This window comes from Canis lupus, chromosome 22, assembly GCF_048164855.1.
Source record: "Canis lupus baileyi chromosome 22, mCanLup2.hap1, whole genome shotgun sequence".
NCBI classification, from domain to species: Eukaryota; Metazoa; Chordata; class Mammalia; order Carnivora; family Canidae; genus Canis; species Canis lupus.
In genome coordinates, this window is record NC_132859.1 from 44,951,471 (window position 1) to 44,968,269 (window position 16,799).

The 16,799-nt window shown below is 48.5% G+C and overlaps 1 protein-coding gene across 2 annotated transcripts in view; it reads right to left on the minus strand.

Annotated features, from left to right (window-relative positions):
• The window catches only part of CTDSPL (CTD small phosphatase like), a 114,803-nt gene extending 106,939 nt beyond the window's left edge, over positions 1-7,864 (minus strand). For both annotated transcript variants that reach the window (XM_072793382.1, XM_072793380.1), the window contains exon 1: positions 7,730-7,864. In XM_072793382.1, coding sequence (XP_072649483.1) covers positions 7,730-7,808 — 79 coding nt within the window. In that variant the 5' untranslated portion in view covers positions 7,809-7,864. The remainder of the gene's footprint in view (positions 1-7,729) is intronic.
• Positions 7,865-16,799: the final 8,935 nt, after the last annotated feature.

Genomic DNA, 16,799 nt, shown 5'->3' on the forward strand with positions numbered 1-16,799 from the left:
CCCCAAAAGACTATTCTTTATAACCAAAGGATTGGAAAAGGGACAGCTTAGCAAGACAGAAAACTTTCAGATAATACTGCTCTACTGTAGCCAACTCCCCCCCCCCACCACACACACACACACACACACACACACACACACACACAAATTGTAGTCCCAACCTCACCCGTGCCAGTAAAATCTCATGGGTACCAAGAATTCCACCCTCATTAGGGTGTAAGGAGGCTGGGGTAGTGTCAGAGAAGGCCAAGTAGGGAGCAGGGACTTTAATCCCTGACCACTGGTAAAGAGCCCCAGCCCCCCTCCACCATCCCGCCTCCCAGAGGTGTCAGTGGAGACCACGTGGCCAGCTTGGACTTCCATCCCTACCTAGCAATACAGTACTCTTGTCTCCCACTGGAGTGGTCAGAGGAGGCAAAGGAAGAGTCGGGGCTTTCCCATTACCCGGTGTTAATGAGACCACTCCCACTGCAGTTCAGTGGAGACCAGGTAGAAGCCAAAACTCCCTCCCTGCCCAGCAGGGTGTCAAAAGAGGCCAAGCAGAGATCCTGGACTTCTGTATCTATCTGGCATAATGAGACAGTACTCTTCCCTCTCTGCTGGAGCGGCTCAGAGAAAATCAAATAAAACAGAAGGTTTAAATAAGATCCAGAGTCTCATAACATAGTATGAAAATGTCCAGGTTTCAACTGTAATTCACTTATTAAACCAAGAACCAGAAATTCTCAAATTGAATGAAAAAGGACAATCAATAGATGCCAACACCAAGATGATAGATGTTTTACTTATCTGATAAAGATTTTAAAGCAGCTATTATAAAAGCAATTATAAACACTTTAAAACAAGTGAGAAAAATAGAAAGTCTCAGCAAAAAAAAAAAAAAAAAATAGAAAGCCTCAGCAAAGAAATACAATACATAAAGAAAAACTAAATGGAAGATTTAGAACTAAAAAATACAAAACTGAAATAGAAGTTCAGGGGATGAAAAAAAAAAAAGTTCAGGGGATGAAAGATACATAGTAGCATGGAGGGAACCAGGAACAAACCAATGAACTTAAAGGCAGGACAAACAATAGAGATTATCCAATCTGGATTAATAGAAAAGAAAAAAGATAGCATTGATAAATCCGTGGACTATAGCAAAGGATTTAATATTTGTGTCATCAGAGTCCCAGAAGGAGAAGAGAAACAACAATGCTGAAAAAGTATTTCAGGAAATAATGACTGAAAACATCCCAAATTTGGCAAGAGACATGCTCTACAAATTCAATGAACTGAGTAAATTCCAAGCAGGATAAATCCAAAGAAACCCACACCAAGACATGTCATAACTAAACTTCTGAAGACTAAAGATGACACAGCCACTTTGGAAGACAGTTTGGCAGTTTCTTACAAAACTAAAAATATTCTTACTCTACTACACAGCAATGGTACCCCATGCTGTTTATCCAAATGAGTTGAAAAGTTGTGTCTCCAGGAAAACCTGCACCTAGATGTTTATAGCACTTTATTTGCAACTGTTAAAACCTGGAAGTAACGGAGATGTCCTTCAGTAGGCGAATGGACAAACTATGGTGTATCTGTACAATGGAATATTATTCTGCACTAGAAAGAAACGAGCTATGAAAAGCCATGGAGGAAGTTTAAATGCATATTGCTAAGTGAAAGAAGCCAATCTGAAAAGGCTACATACTATATGATTCCAACTATGTAACATTCTGTTAAAGGCAAAACTATGGAAACACTAAAAAGATCAGTAGTTGCCAGGGGTTGCAAGAAGGGAGGAATGAATAAATAGGACACGGAGGATTATTAGGGCAGTGAAGTTATTCTGTATGATATTCTAACGGTGGATACATGCCATTACACATTCGTCAAAACTCACAGAATGTAAAACACCAGGAATGAGCCATAATGGAAACTGTGGACTTGGGGTGATAACAATTGTGTCAGTGCAGATTCATAGATTATAGTAAATGTACCACTCTGGTGCAGGGTACTGATAGTGGGGGAAGGCTGTACCTGTATGGGGTCAGCGTTGTATGGGAACTCTAATTTCTACTCAATTTTGCTGTGAGCCTAAAACTGCTCTAAAAAATAGCCTATTTTTTAAAAAATACATTGAGCAGAGTGAAAATGTCACATCAGAATTCGTGGGACATTGCAAAAGTAGTGTTAAGACAAAAATTTGTAGCACTACAAATGTATACATTAGAAAAGTCTCAAATCAATAATCTAAGCTCTCCTCCAAGAACTAAGAAAAAGAGCAAAATAAACCCAAATCGAGCAGAAGGAAGGAAATAATAAAGAACAGAAATCACTGAAGTTGAGGGTGCCTGGCTAGCTCAGTTGGTTAAGCATCTGCCTTTGGCTCAGATCATGATCTCAGGGTCCTGGGGCTGAGCCTCCCATTGGGCTCCTTGCTCAGTGGGGAGTCTGCTTCTCCTTCTTTCTCTCCCCCTCCCCTGCTCATGCTCTCTCTCAAATACATAAAGTCTTAAAAAAAAATTACTGAAGTTGAAGACATGAAAGCAATAGAGAAAATTAATGAATCAAAGAGCTGGTTCTTTATAAAGATCAAGAAAATTGAGAAACCTCTAGCAAGAACAAAAATTAACAATATCAAGAATGAAATATAATGTATCATTTCAAACCCTACAGGCATCAAACAGATAATATGGGAATAATAGTATGAACAAATCTACATATAAATTTGACAACTTACATGAAATGGATTAAATCTTTAAAAAAAAAAACACCTATAACTTAGCCAATATGAACAAGATAATTTGAATCGCTCTATAACTATTAAGGAAATTGAATTTGTAGTTAAAAATTCCCCCCAAAAGAAATCTTCAGACCCAGATGATTTCACTAGAAAATTAACACCTATTTTGCATAATCTCTTCCAAAAAAAAGAGAGAACATTTCCCAATTTATCTTGTGAGGCTGATGCCAAACCAGATTAAAGAAAATGCAAAAAAAAGAAAACTATAGAACAATATCACTCATGTGAATATAGATGTAAAATAACAACATATTAACAAATAGAATTCATCAATATAAAAAAGAATTATATACCTCAGAAAACCATGCAGTTTATTTTAGGGATGGAAGGCTGGTTCAATATTCAAAAATCCGTCAATATAATCTACCACATTAGCAGACTAAAAGACAAAAACTCACATGATCATATCAGTTGATGCACAAAAGTACATGACAAAATAACAACATCCACTCTTGGTAAAAGCTTTCAGAAAAAATAGAATACAGGGAAACTTCTTTAAACTGATAAAGATTTTCTACAAAAAATCTGTAGCTGGGGCACCTGAGTGGCTCAGTGATTGAGTGTCTGCCTTTAGCTCAGATAGTAGTGATCCCGGGGTCCTGGGATGGAGTCCCACATTGGGCTCTCTACAGGGATCCTGATTCTCCCTCTGCCTCTGCCTCTGTCTCTGCCTCTGTGTTTCTCATGAATAAATAAATAAATATGAAAAAAGGGGGGAAAAGAAAAACAACAGAACTAGAACAGCTACAATAACTTTTGAAAGAGAACAAAAATTGGAGGAATCAGTCTATCCGATTTCAAGACTTAATACATAGCTACGGAAATCAAGACTGCACAGTATAGGCAGAGGTCGCAAAATAAAGAACCCAGAAAGAAACCTATACAAACGTGCTAAACTGATTCTTGACAGAGATGCAAAAGAAATTCAAAAGAGGAAGGACAGACTTTCCAACAAATGTGGCTGAAGTAATTAGAGTCAGAGGCAAAAAACTGAACCTAAGTTTCTTACCTTACAAAAAAAATTTTAACTCAGAATGGACTTTTTTTTTTGCATCAGTGAAAATTCTTGCATATATACCTTTTGATGACGTATGAGGACATTTCTCTAGGAGAAAAACCCTGAAATAGAACTATACTTGAAGGAATCACCTATAGTGTTGATGGGCTGAACCAACACCTGTTCCCTTCCATGTTTAATCATCTCCTGCCTCCCACAACAAAGGCTGGAAAAGCTGGAAACTCACTTTGTTGCAGCTAGGGGTGGCCATGTGACCCAGTTCTAGCTAGGTAAACATCAGCAAAAGTTTGCTGAGCAGTTCCTAGGAATGTTTTTTGCTTTCCAGTAAAAGGGGTAGGCACGACTGGCACTGTCTCTTTTTTCTGCCCTGAAGGCGGCAGTGGTGTTTGGAGGGGAGGGGTGGCAGCCTTGTTACAACATGAAGGAAAGCCGAGAGGGTCATGGTGAGGTCAGTCCTGCTATCAATGAATTGCTGAAGGAAAATCAGCAGAAGCTTACCTCCAGACTATTTGTTGTTACATGAGAAAAAACTCCTATTGGTTTAAGCCATAGTATAAGCCTGGTTTTCTTTTACTTGCAGCCAAATAGGTTCCTAAACAATTCAGTACTAAATTACTCTCTAAAAAGTCTGTGTTTATTTTATTCTCTAACAAAAGTCTGTAAGAGTGTCCATTTCCCAAAACTTTTATTTACTTTGAATGTTGTCAGTCATTTAAATGTTTAAACAAGCTGATGTATGCAACTATTTCACACGAAGTAGAGGATCATTTCCTACATTTATTGAACCGATTTCCTCTTCTATAACTTCTATAATTCCTTGTTCCTATCTCCCTTGTCCACTCTTCTAGTGGATCTTCTTACTAATTTATAAGAGTAAATTTCTTGAAAGCAAAGCACACTTAGCTGAACTTACCGGGAAATCTGTCTCTGCATCTTTATACTAGCAACCAAATCAAACACAATTAAGAAATACATCTTCCCTGACAGGCCAGGCTGACAGTGACAATCATGACAGTCATCTCTAAGTAGTGCACCACCATGTGGCAATGCGACAAGAAGTAATTCAACTCATGCAAAACACCATAGCCCAAGCTTATTAGTACTTTTTTTTTTAAACAAATCTACACTTAAAAGAAATGTTTACAGAGTAGTGGCACACCAGGCAGAGTCCTTAATGTACATCATCTCATTTAACCCTCATATCAATTTGGGGAATATAAATAATAGTGAAAGGGAATATAAAGGAAGGGAGAAGAAATGTGTGGGAAATATCAGAAAGGGAGACAGAACATAAAGACTCCTAACTCTGGGAAACGATCTAGGGGTGGTGACAGGGGAGGAGGGCGGGGGGTGGGGGTGAATGGGTGACGGGCACTGAGGGGGATGCTTGGTGGGATGAGCACTGGGTGTTATTCTGTATGTTGGTAAATTGAACACCAATAAAAAATTAATTTATTAAAAAAAAACAAATCCAAGAGCAGTATTTTTATTTGTTTCACAAAATAACTGATTAAAGTAATCATTCAAAACCAATAGTTTCTTTTCTACCACAAAAAGGTACAACATTCCAGGACCCATAAATAAAAACAAAAAGATTAAATGTTTACCTTAAATTTAACTATGTAAAATACATTGTGCCTATCTAAATATAGATCAACGCGCTTAAGCTAGAAACATTGCTGAACCTGTTTAGTGGTTAAGGAATCTGAAGAAGCTGTTCCAAAGTTTGGCTCTCAAGTTTTTTGCCACATTGTAATTGACCTTTTTTTTTTTTCCTATTTTTTAAAATGAAAAACTGAATTGAGCACTATAATAATGCTTCAGCAAGAGGAACCTACTAGCTAGCCACTCCATCCGAGAGCAGCAAGTATTCGTCTGATCAGTTAACAATCTGCCAACCTGACACTAGAAAATAAACAAAATAAGCTGTTAAAGATAATAAAAGGTCGTCATGAAAAGCAATGTGAAGAGGTTGAATAGAACAAGCATTTGAGTATTGAGTATTTGTACATGGTTTGGATTTTGGTTTGATTGACTCTACTTTAAAAAGTCTAGCAGCTAGAGGAACAGAGAAAGTTGGGGAGGATCCTACTCCTTGACTCAGGCCGGGGGCAGCAGGAGGGCTGAAACCCTGACAAATATTTCCTTGCTTTATGCCGCACCTCTCCTCACATGAGCTCTCGATTCTCTCTCTGGCAAAGCACCACACAAAGCGCTCAATCCGGAGTGTGGGAGAGCCAGACATCAAACCACCTTAGTGCCTCCCACTAAACCTTCCTCAAGAGGACACACCCAGCCCAGTGCTTGCAGGCCAGGGCCCCAAGAACTGACAGCTCCCAATGGCAGGAAGGCCAGGCTACCTATGTGTTGCCCACTTGGGCCCCAGGGAGGCATAAGAGATTCACCTGAAGCACCTTTTTTTTTGCATAATTTTTTAGCAGTTTTAAGGCACAGGAAAATGTCTGGGGGAGTTTGGTTTCTAATTCTACATAAAAGAAAACAAGTCTGCAGACACATAATGTTTACAGTCTACAAAAGTGCAAATGGGATGATAAAACCCCAATCTGACGGTACCTCTCACAGTTTCTTGCATTTTCCAATGGGCTTGCCTAGTAGTCCCTGCTTAGAAAGAGAGGGTCTTTTCTCCCACTCTACCCCCACCCCCTTCCTCAGAAAGGCTGCACACCTCACCCCTCTGGCCCAGCAAGGATAACACATGGAAAGAAATGTGATTCTTTGCCAAAGTTGGCTGTGGCCAGACGAGGCTGGATGAGGGGAGGGTGCCCTGGTGGGCTGCCCCGGACATCAGTCTAGGTGTTTGTGGGGCACACATAAAGAGAGGGAGGCAAGGCTTTAGTCACCGGAACAGACCAAGCCAGATTCTTTGGCCCTTCAAAACGTCAGGACAACTGACTAGAAGGACAGTAAGCAGGGCATATGAGAAACGGGTATATCAAGTCTCAGAGAGGAGCAGAGACACAAAGAAAAAGAACAAGAAACAGAAGAGGGTGATGCAGTCAAATATGCTAAAATCAAACCATGCACTGCAGCACAGAGGGAAGAGACACACCTGGCACCCTAAGGGCTCCCTGAGTGCCTGTTACAGGCGGGCCCTAAAAGACTTGCAGGCACTCCCACCAGGCTGGTGTCATTGAGACAGTACAGTCCAAAAGGGGGTAGGCTTAGGTACTGCCCATCCCCCCTTTCCTCCCCCCAGCACTTGCACCACCAACTAAACACCCAGGCACACAGCCTCGATGGTGCACACATACATATGACACAGGCAGGCACACAGGCTTCAGTCCATGGACACAACGTATTCAGCCTGCCAGCCGGGTAGTGTAGGCACACGATGCACACACACAAACTCCCGTCAGGAGGGAACACACAAACCTTTCTGCAGGCTCACGCTCATGCAGATACACACATACCTACCCCACAGCCTCTTAGCTACATGCAAAACCTCTACAAAAGGTACATACAAAAACTCATGGCCTGGCAGAAAAACATGCACTCATAACCTCTCTGGTAGGTGCACACACACCCTCACAATCTCACTTGGCGTGTGCACACACACGCAAGTGCACACACACTCAGAATCCACCAGGCACACACTCACCACCTGTCAGGTGCTTAGCATACTCAGCACCTCTCTGGGAGACGCACACCCCCCTTAACGACCTCTCAGTCTCATGCACACACAGCACCTACCAGGGCGCACACACACGCTCACAACTTCTCCGGCGGCCGAGCGCAAACCCAAACTCGCAGGCCGTCAGGGTCACCGCCGCCAGGTCCCAGCCCGGCCCGGCCCGCGGGCGCACCCCTCCCCCAGGCCCGTGCGGGCGCGCGAAGGCCAACTCCAGCGGCGGCGCGGGGAGTGCGCCGCGCCCGCCCCCGCCCCCGCGCCCGCCCCCGCTCACCTTTCTCGCTGGCGCCCCGCGCGCGGCCCTCGTCCTCCTTGGGGTTGGTCACCTGGGTGATGATGGCCGGGCCGTCCATGGGTGCGCGGCGCGGCGGCCGCCCGCGGGCCCGGCCCCCCGCAAGCCAGGCGCGCGGGGGCGCGGCGCGGGGGGCGCGCGGGGCCGCGGGCCGGGGGGGCGCTCGCCGCCGCCGCCGCCGCCGCCGCCGCCGCCTGGGCGCGCCCGCCGCCCGGCCCCGCGCTCAGGGAGAGGCGGCCCGGGCCCGCGCCCCAGCTCCCTCCGCCGCCGCCGCTGGGCTGGAGGGGCCGCCGCCTCGTCACCATGAACCCCGGAGCCGCGCCCGGGAGAGCCGCGCACGGAGAGGCGGAGCGGGAGGCCGGGCGCCGCGGGAAGCGGGAGCGGCCGAGGGGGAAGGAGAAGGAGCGAGCGCCGAGCGAGGGCGGGAGGGCGGGCGGGAAGGAGGGAGGGAGCGAGGGGAAGGAGGAGGGCGGGCGGGTGGGTGTGTCCCGGCCCGGGGACCGGCCTCCGCCGCCGCCGCCCGCCAGCCCCGGGGGGGGGGGGGAGGGTGCGCGGGGAGACGGAGGGGCGAGCGGGGCCGCGAGGAGCGCGCGTGCGGGGGCGCGGGGGAGGCTCGGGCGGATGAGCGGGGCGCAGGAGGCCGGGAGGGCTCGGGCCGCGGATGCCGGGGGCGCGGGCGGGGGCGGGGCGGGGCAGAGGCGGGGGGCGGAGTCTGGCGGGCGCGGGGCCGAGCGGGGCCGAGCGGGGGCCCGCGGGCGTGCAGGCGGGGTTCGGAGGCCCGAGGAGGGTCGCTCGGCCGCGGGGGTGGGCTTGGGCGCCGAGACAGGAGGTGGCCCCGCGAGGGGGCCTGGGGGGGATGCCGGGACCGAGCAGCCGCGGACGGAGGCGGTCGGGCGGAGCGGGCCTCGGGCACCCGTGCGGGGCGGCGGGCGGCCGGAGGGGGCGGCGCGGTCGGGGCTGGGGCTTCGCGTCCGCCGTGGGCCCGAGAGCCTGCGAGCCGGGCGGCGGGGCCTCGAGGGCCACCCTGCTGGCACGTGGGGTGTCGGCGTCCAGGGGGCCTGAGCAACGGGCATTTCCGGTGCTCCGCAGCCGGGGTGGGGGTGGGGGTGGGGGCGGGGGCGGGGGCGGGCGGGGCTGGGCAGGGGCCGGGCTGCTGAAGGACCGCCAGCCGCGGGCAGGCCCGGAGCGACGGCCAGAGCGCGTGCATGACGGGAAAGGGCCCCTCGCTCAGCCTGGGAGGGTCGGAGCCCTCGCGCGCTCGCGCCGCGGCGTTCCAACTTGGAAGCTCCAGCGACCGCCCTGGACGCCAGGGGGCGGGGCGGGGGCGGGGCGGCGGGGCCGGGGCGGGGCCGGGGCAGCACTCGCGCGCGCTCTCCACCGACTAGACGGGTTGGCGAGGCTGAGGGGGCGGGCTGCCTCCTGGAGCGCGCCGGCTCCCTGCGCGGGGTTGCGCGCGCACTTCGGGCCTCGTAGGCACGTTCAGCCCCGAGGAGACTTAGGTGACCTAGTCGGTCCCTTCTCGCGCCTTCAAGTCTCCTGGAGCCCGGAGCCGGTTGTAGCTAGGTCGCGTGCTCAACCGGGAGAACCGGCGAACCTCTCCAAAGTTTAAAGTACAATCCCGGAGAAGCCCTCAGGCCGGGGGCAGCCCGCAGACCTCACCTGTTTCCGCGCCAGGTGGAGCGCGGGAGGGTCCCGCTGCGGGAGACAGCCCAGGGACCGACCGGGCTCCCGAGGCCAAGCAGGTGGGAACTGCTACAAATAGAGTCGGGCAGGCCCCACCGCCCGCAAACCCAAGGCCTCAGGTGACATCCTGGCTCTGTGCGTGTGGTTGGGTCCTAGTGCCAGGTGACTGGATGTGTGTTCATGCTTGAGTACCTGCTCTTCTAACGGCACCTTTGGGACCCCCAGTGATTGCCTGAGGTGGCCGAGACGTGAAGATTTAAGTGAAGTGCCCTTCTGGTTAGGAAGGCAAGCCCTAGAGTATGTGGCCCAGGCTCTAGGAGATGCTCTAACCCTCCCAAGTGCAGACCAGACTAGGGCCCCAGCGCCTCCAGGACTACACTTGTCCCTACTTCTAATGATCTTCACATTTGTTAGGAGGGCATGGCCAGCTCAGGGCCTGGTAAACTAAAATGTCCTCTGGATTCAACTTTTTGAAAACTACAGAATTCTAAGGGGTCAGAGGGACCTTCCAGAGAAAGCTGTGCAGTGAGACATGGTTCTCTTACAGTTCTTAGTATATAACCACACAAATTAGTATCCCCGCTGCTTCCTTGATGCGGCATCCCATTAGCCAGGGCAAGGTGATGAGAGCATTTGGACCCTGACCCACATGCTTGAGGTCTTGATAACTTTTAGGTGGGGGACTTTCCAGAGGTTCTGCTCACTTAGCTGAGGCTGGGAAGGAGCTCAGAACTCAGGCACAAGGCCAAAGAAGATAACTTTCATACACAGAGCCTTTCCTGTCTGGTCCTCCCTGAAAGAATGACTCCGTAGGACCCTCCAGTAACAAATTTCTCTTGCCTGCATCCTTCACTGTCCTCAGCTTCCTCCTGAAATGACCTCTAAAAAAAGAAAAAATTACCTTACTCAAGTTTTTGTCTCAAGCTCAGGTAAAGCAGCTTGCTATGTTTTAAGTCCTCCTTACCCTCCATATTTTGTTCATTTAAAGTTTCAGCTTATTTATTTTATAAATATTCATAGAAATTAAAGAGAAAAAACCACCACAGCCCTATTAATTGATCCTTAAATCAATCTATTTTTCTCTATTTCTCTCTGTCCTTGCCAATATGTTAACATAATTCTATGTAGCTATAAAAATATCATGGTTAAGGGCCGCCTGTGTGGCTCAGTCCACTAAGCATCTGCCTTTGGCTCAGGTCATGATCCCAAGGTGGTGGGATATAGCGCCCCCTGCTCAGCAGGGAGCCTGCTTCTCCCTCTCTGCCTCTCCCCCTGTTTATGTTCTGTCTCTCTGTCAAATAAAATCGTTTTAAAAATGTATCATGGTTAAAATTATAAAGTGAGCATTTTTCCATGCGGTAACATAATCATTTATAACTCCCATAATAAATGATTGCATAATACCTCACTGAATGAGCCTTAGATAAGGTAGTATCTTGGCTTGCTTGATAAAGCAATTCAAGAATTGCTGTTGGTTTAACTGGTTAGTAATGAGAAGAAAATACATTTATCTCAGTCTTTACACCATATCAAGATCGATCAAATAATTAAATATAAAAATTCATAAGTAAATATAAGAAAATAAATATAGGTAAATGTTTTTCATATATCAGTTGGGAAAAGGCTAAGTGTGACAAAAATTACAAAGAAATACAGTTATTACAAAGGTTAAGATTGATAAATTTGGCTACATTTGTTCTTTCAACAAATATATTTTAAAGATTTGAGGGAGAGTGACAGAATGAGTAGGGGGGAGGAGCAGAGGGAGAAGCAGACTCCCTGTGGAGCAGGTCTACAGAGGACTCCATCCCAGGCCCCTGGGATCATGACCTGAGCCCAAGGCAGATGCTTGACCTACTGAGCCACCCACATGCCCTCAACAAATATTTATTGAGTGCTCACTATGTGTCAAGTTCTGTTTTAGACAGGATCTCAAGAGTTTTCTGAAATGAGGATTAAGGAAGTGGGCTGTCATACTCTCACATGCCAGTTAGAGCTATGGACTGTCTCTGGGAGTAGGGGGGCTTAAAGCCTTCATGTACGTTAGGCTCTTGAGGAATGGGAGCGAAACAGACCCAGTGATCTGAGGACAGGTGTCAGCCATTGGAGGTCAAAGCACATCAAGTCCCAGAGAGGGATGCCCAGGTCAATAAATCACCGCTGTAAACAGTAAAAGGGATCTAAGGGATCTGAACAAAGCACCAAAATGTTTGAGTCACGATTCCCAAACTATTATCATGCAGTGTCGTTATACCATAATGCACTATTTAATGTTTTAACTTCTTTTTTTATTCAAATAGAAAATTAGTGGATAACATTAAAAAAAAAAAAGACAAATGGAGATTGTAGGAAGAATAACAACCCTAAAAAAAGAAGAGTTGCCCAGAGTAGGGGGGTAGAGACCGTTATATGAAGGGCAGGGGACATAGCCCTAGAGTTGGCAAGCGTGGCTCCATGAGGCCAAGGACAGGAGTAGGTAGGAAGATGAAGGATATGTGTGAGGGCAGCCTCGCCTGGAGTCTAAGGGGTAGAGCTCCAGTGTGGGAGGGGACAATTGGACCAGAAGGTGGGGCAAACGGTCAAGAATGCTCTTGGAGTGAGGGAGAGGCTGCCCTTGACAAAGGAACAGTGGATATGGAATGGGCAACTAAGGAGGCAGAGCAGAATGAGTGTCCCAGGTAGAGGGAACAAGAGCATGATTTCCAGCTTAGAGGCCAGGGAGAGCAGGCTCGGGAAAGAGTCCACAGTGGTTAGAGTTGAAGATCTCTGGTGATGTGTAAGGCTCATCAAGCAGAGGCTTGTGACTCAGGAAAGGTATTGAGGATTTCTGTACTCTGGGGGCAGTGGGAGTGACATATTCAGATACATGTTTAGTAAGTTCCTACTGACTAGCAGATTGGGTCAGAGGCAGTGCAAGGGACAAGGAAACCCATGGAATGTGTCGCATTAATCCAGAAAGGAGATGATGGTGATGCTCTCTGGACTGGCCATTCCCAGCCTGGCTGGCCCCGTTCTCCATCTTTGAATCTCTGCCCTCCAGGCTCTGTCCTTGGTCAGCTTTCTCTTTTCTCTGCAGGCATCTCAGTCTTGTGTTTTGTGTCTTGTTACTTAGTTTCTATCTCCGTGCCAGCTTTCTTGGTCTTTCTCTAATTCTACCTGCATGTGCTTCTGACTCAGGGCAGCAAGTCTTACTGGGAAAGGAGTGGAAGTAGAATCTGGGCTGGGGGCACCTGGGGAGATCAGTGGTTGAGTGTCTGCCTTGGGCTCAGGGCATGATCCTAGGGTCTTGGGATCAAGTAAGTCCCTCATCGGGCTCCCTGCAGGGAGACTGCTTCTCAATCTGCCTATGTCTCTGCCTCTCTCTGTGTGTCTTTCATGAATAAATAAATAAATAATCTTTTAAAAAAAGAATCTGAGCAGAGATTCCTGATGGTCAGTCAAGTGGATACAAACCTGAGCCCGCCTACAAGTCTCTCTCTTGGGGTCACCTTGGGACCTAGATGAGTTTCCTCTGGGTAAGAGTTCTCTTTTACAGCGGATGGAGCCAGAGTTTTATCAGATCCCAAAAGGGCCTGCTCTAGCTGGGCAGGATAGGCCATACCCACAGAGGTCCTTTATATATTCTCCAGGTGTATATTTGGGTACCTTCAGTATGCCCGGCTTGGGTCAAATGCAGGAGACATAGTGCCCACAAGGGGCTCATAGCCTGATGGATGAGGTAGAGGAATAATCAGAGGGTGGCACAGAGTATAACTGGTTTATTCTCCTGGCAGTCCAGGAGTCCCTACAGAGGATATGATGCTAGCAAAATCATTTTCTGAGTCACAGTCTCCCAGGTAAGAGACTTTTCCAGCCACAGAGAAGACTCCATTCTGAGGAGCAGTATAACATCATGATGGAGGAAAAGATTGGAATTTTGAAAGCCAGGTTGAGTTTGGCCTTTAACCTGTGAGTAATCTGGAGCCTTCCTGAGCAAGGAACAGGCACCATTCAAGAAACTTGTTCAGATCTGTGAGTAGAGTGAAAAACAATTCGAACCAGGCTAAGCAACAACGAAGCTCATGTAACTAAACCAGGGTTACGTGTCTGGGCTGCAGTAGTCTGGGAACAGCACTCCTGACTCAAGGCTGTGGAGCTCCCTACAGGGAGGGTATGAATTTCCTATGACCTGGAGGATCAAGGTGTAGTTAGGGAAGCCAGAGGTCTTCCTTATGCCCAAGACAGCCTGTCTTGTCTTTCCCACGCAGGTTGCCCAGGACATCATTCCTTAAGGGCTCCACAAAAGTGCATCCTTTTACCTTCAACACCCATGTACCCACAACATCCTAATTCTTCCTTTCCAAGACCCCTTCCCCCATTATACATGGATTCCTCCAACCGAATGCCTATTTCCACTAACACTTGGGGCATCCGGGCCATCTTTGTTTGCGTTCTGCGGTCATCCCCAGGGACGTTTTCCATCTGTCCCTATGTGGGACCTGTGCAAAGCATCCTTCCCACTGACTCACAGTTCTCTGCCAAGAAGGCCGCCCCCTGATGAGCCAGAGGTCCAGTAGGTGAAGCCCGCCCCCTGGTGGTCCCCAAGTTGTGAGGTCTTTTTCATGTGCCCAACTGGATAAGAAAGTTGGGACTCCTTGCCAGCTCCCTGGAGTGTACTGTAGGGCCCAAGGACAGGCTGCCCTCAAATGTGCCTTTTTCACATGTTAATTGTTTTAAATAAAAGTTACCTTAGCAAAAGCCTGTGTCAGAAGGACACTCAGACTCTCTGTCCCCCTGAAATCAGGAAATAAATCTCCCATGTGAAAGGTACCCTTCCTGTACCAGGGAGTAAAGAGACATCCTTATCACCAGAGACGGGAAACTTAGAGCTCACAAGGCTGTGTACAAAGAACCCTTGTTACTTTTTGCTAATTTATTCCTCCAGCCCCCAAGTTGAAGTTCCCAAAGTTAAGTTTTCTTAACTTATCAATTCCTCACAAATGTATTATCTCTTTGTCTAAAAACTATAAGAAACTTTCTGCCTTGGTCATTTCTTTGGGTCTCAATTTCATTATTGGGCCTCCATGTACACATAAGAAAACTTTGGGGTTTTTCTCCCATAACCTGTCTCATGTCAAGTTAATTCTTAGTACAGCTAGCTAGAAGACCCTTGGACCAAGGGAAATTTCTTCCTTTTCTTCCACACCATAGCCACAGTGGGCCCAGTCGTGTCCCCTACTTCACCTAGCTGTCATGATTTGCACTCCTGTTCCACTTTTCGCAGGGTATTAACAGAAAAGCCGTCAGGAATGTGAGGATCTGTGTGCTTGTCCCGGGAGCAGAGAGCAGGGGAATTGAACTGGGCCCCACTTGGCAGCCAGCCTTGGAATAGAAGATGAAGTGGCGCTGGTGATGATGGCCACTGGTGATGGAGAATAGGGTAGTCAGCTGGGGTCCTGAACGCAGAGAAGAGGACACCTGGTATAAAGTTGGTGGTTGGAAGCATTTGGAAAATTTGAGAATAAGATACATCCTGGTCTAAGACAGACTCTGGGGCTGTGAGGTTGAGATGTTGCATCTTCAGAGATGTTGCATCATCAGGATACCCAGAAATCCAAGAAGCCTTCCTAGAGGAGGACACGCTAGCCCCTTTCCTTCTACTTCCAAAATCTCAGGCCTGCCCTGCCCAGAGAACATGGGTAGAGTAAGGGGACACAGCCCTGTGCTCACATCCTCCCTGGGAGCTCTGGGTGGAGGGAAGGCAAGGCCTTGCCCTAAAACCCTGTTACAGAGGAATAGCTACTGGTGCAGAATGGGTAAGGCAGCCCTGTGTGCCCGCAGCCCACTGGTGGCAGTGGCTTTGGTTCCTGAAAGGACAGTCAGTCATAGAGTCCTAGCTTGATTTGGTGCCTGGGACCCCACACTTTTAGCCCTCACGTGGATTTCCCTTTCAATGCCTCCCGTATGTCCCAAGGCACCTGGGGTCATCTCCCCAGGCTGGTAGAGGCTGTTCTTGCCTCGTTGATGGCATCTGGCTTCTCTTACCCAGGCTCCCCAGGCACTGGGCTCTGGCCTGGCCACAGGTACCCCCTTTATTCCCTCCTCTGTGTTTGCAGAGGCTGAGTTCGAGCTGAGATAGACAAACCCAGACATGTCCAAAGTCTGTGTCATGAGATATATCATGGGCAGGTCCGGTCACAGACACACATCTTGGCACACACAGGTACAAGCTCATTTGTACTCAGGCTCATATACGTGCTGGGACACAGGGCACACACATGACAAGGCTGTCTTTGCCCAGGCTGGTTTCTTCCACCTTGGCATGCCTCTTTCTCTCCCTCTCTGTAGCCTTCTGGCTCTCCATGTCCCAACCCTGCCAAGCATTACCCTGCCCCTTCAGTTCCCCTTGAACCCCGCCTCCTGCCTCCTGGTGTTTTTTGGACATGATCACAAGTAAGAGCAAGGAAATGTCTGCTAGCAATTTCTATTTTTCACACAAACTTGCCCAGAGGCCTGGGTGGAGAGAGGGCTGGGCTTTCTGCTTTGGAACTGGGAGAAGAGGAGAATACAGGAAGAAAAAACAGATGTCAATAAATCAGCCGTTCCTCTGACACACCCCCTCCCACCCCCGGAGCCACACACACCTCCTTGGGTCCCCCCCCCCCCCACCCGCCGATATTCTCAGGTGCACCCTGCTGCTCTTCATCCTTCTATACTGCTGTCCCAGAAGCTCGGCTAGAGCTGACTCTTGGGGCTCAAGACCCAGTGAATTGCTGGTCCTGCTCTGCTGCCAAGCTGGCCATGGGAGGCTCTCCCTGTGCTCCAACACCTGAGTGCCAGGCTGGGGACCCGTCTCCACTGAAAGAAGCCACAGGCAAGTGCTTCCTCTCTCCAGGCCTTGCATTTCCTGGGAAGGCCATGCAGCTACATGATGCCTGTTGCCCAGAAGGAATGGGTGCAGACCAGAAGGAGGCGCCTAGCCTGGTCTGAGCTTGGAGATGGGACTGAAAGAATAACATTTCCAGACAGTCTGTAATTGTTATAAAAGTTTTTAAAATATTCAAATCAAAATGTTTTTGAGAGGGATCCCTGGGTGGCGCAGCGGTTTGGCGCCTGCCTTTGGCCCAGGGCGCGATCCTGGAGACCCGGGATCGAATCCCACATCGGGCTCCCGGTGCATGGAGCCTGCTTCTCCCTCTGCCTGTGTCTCTGCCTCTCTCTCTCTCTCTGTATCTGTCATAAATAAATAAAATATTTTTAAAAAAATGTTTTTGAGAAACAAAGATATGAGCCACATGGATTTGGTCAGACCTAGAGAGGCCACAAAGCTCCTTAACATTTACTATCTCTGTAAATCCCTGATACTTCCTGGCAGGTGGGGAGGTGGGTG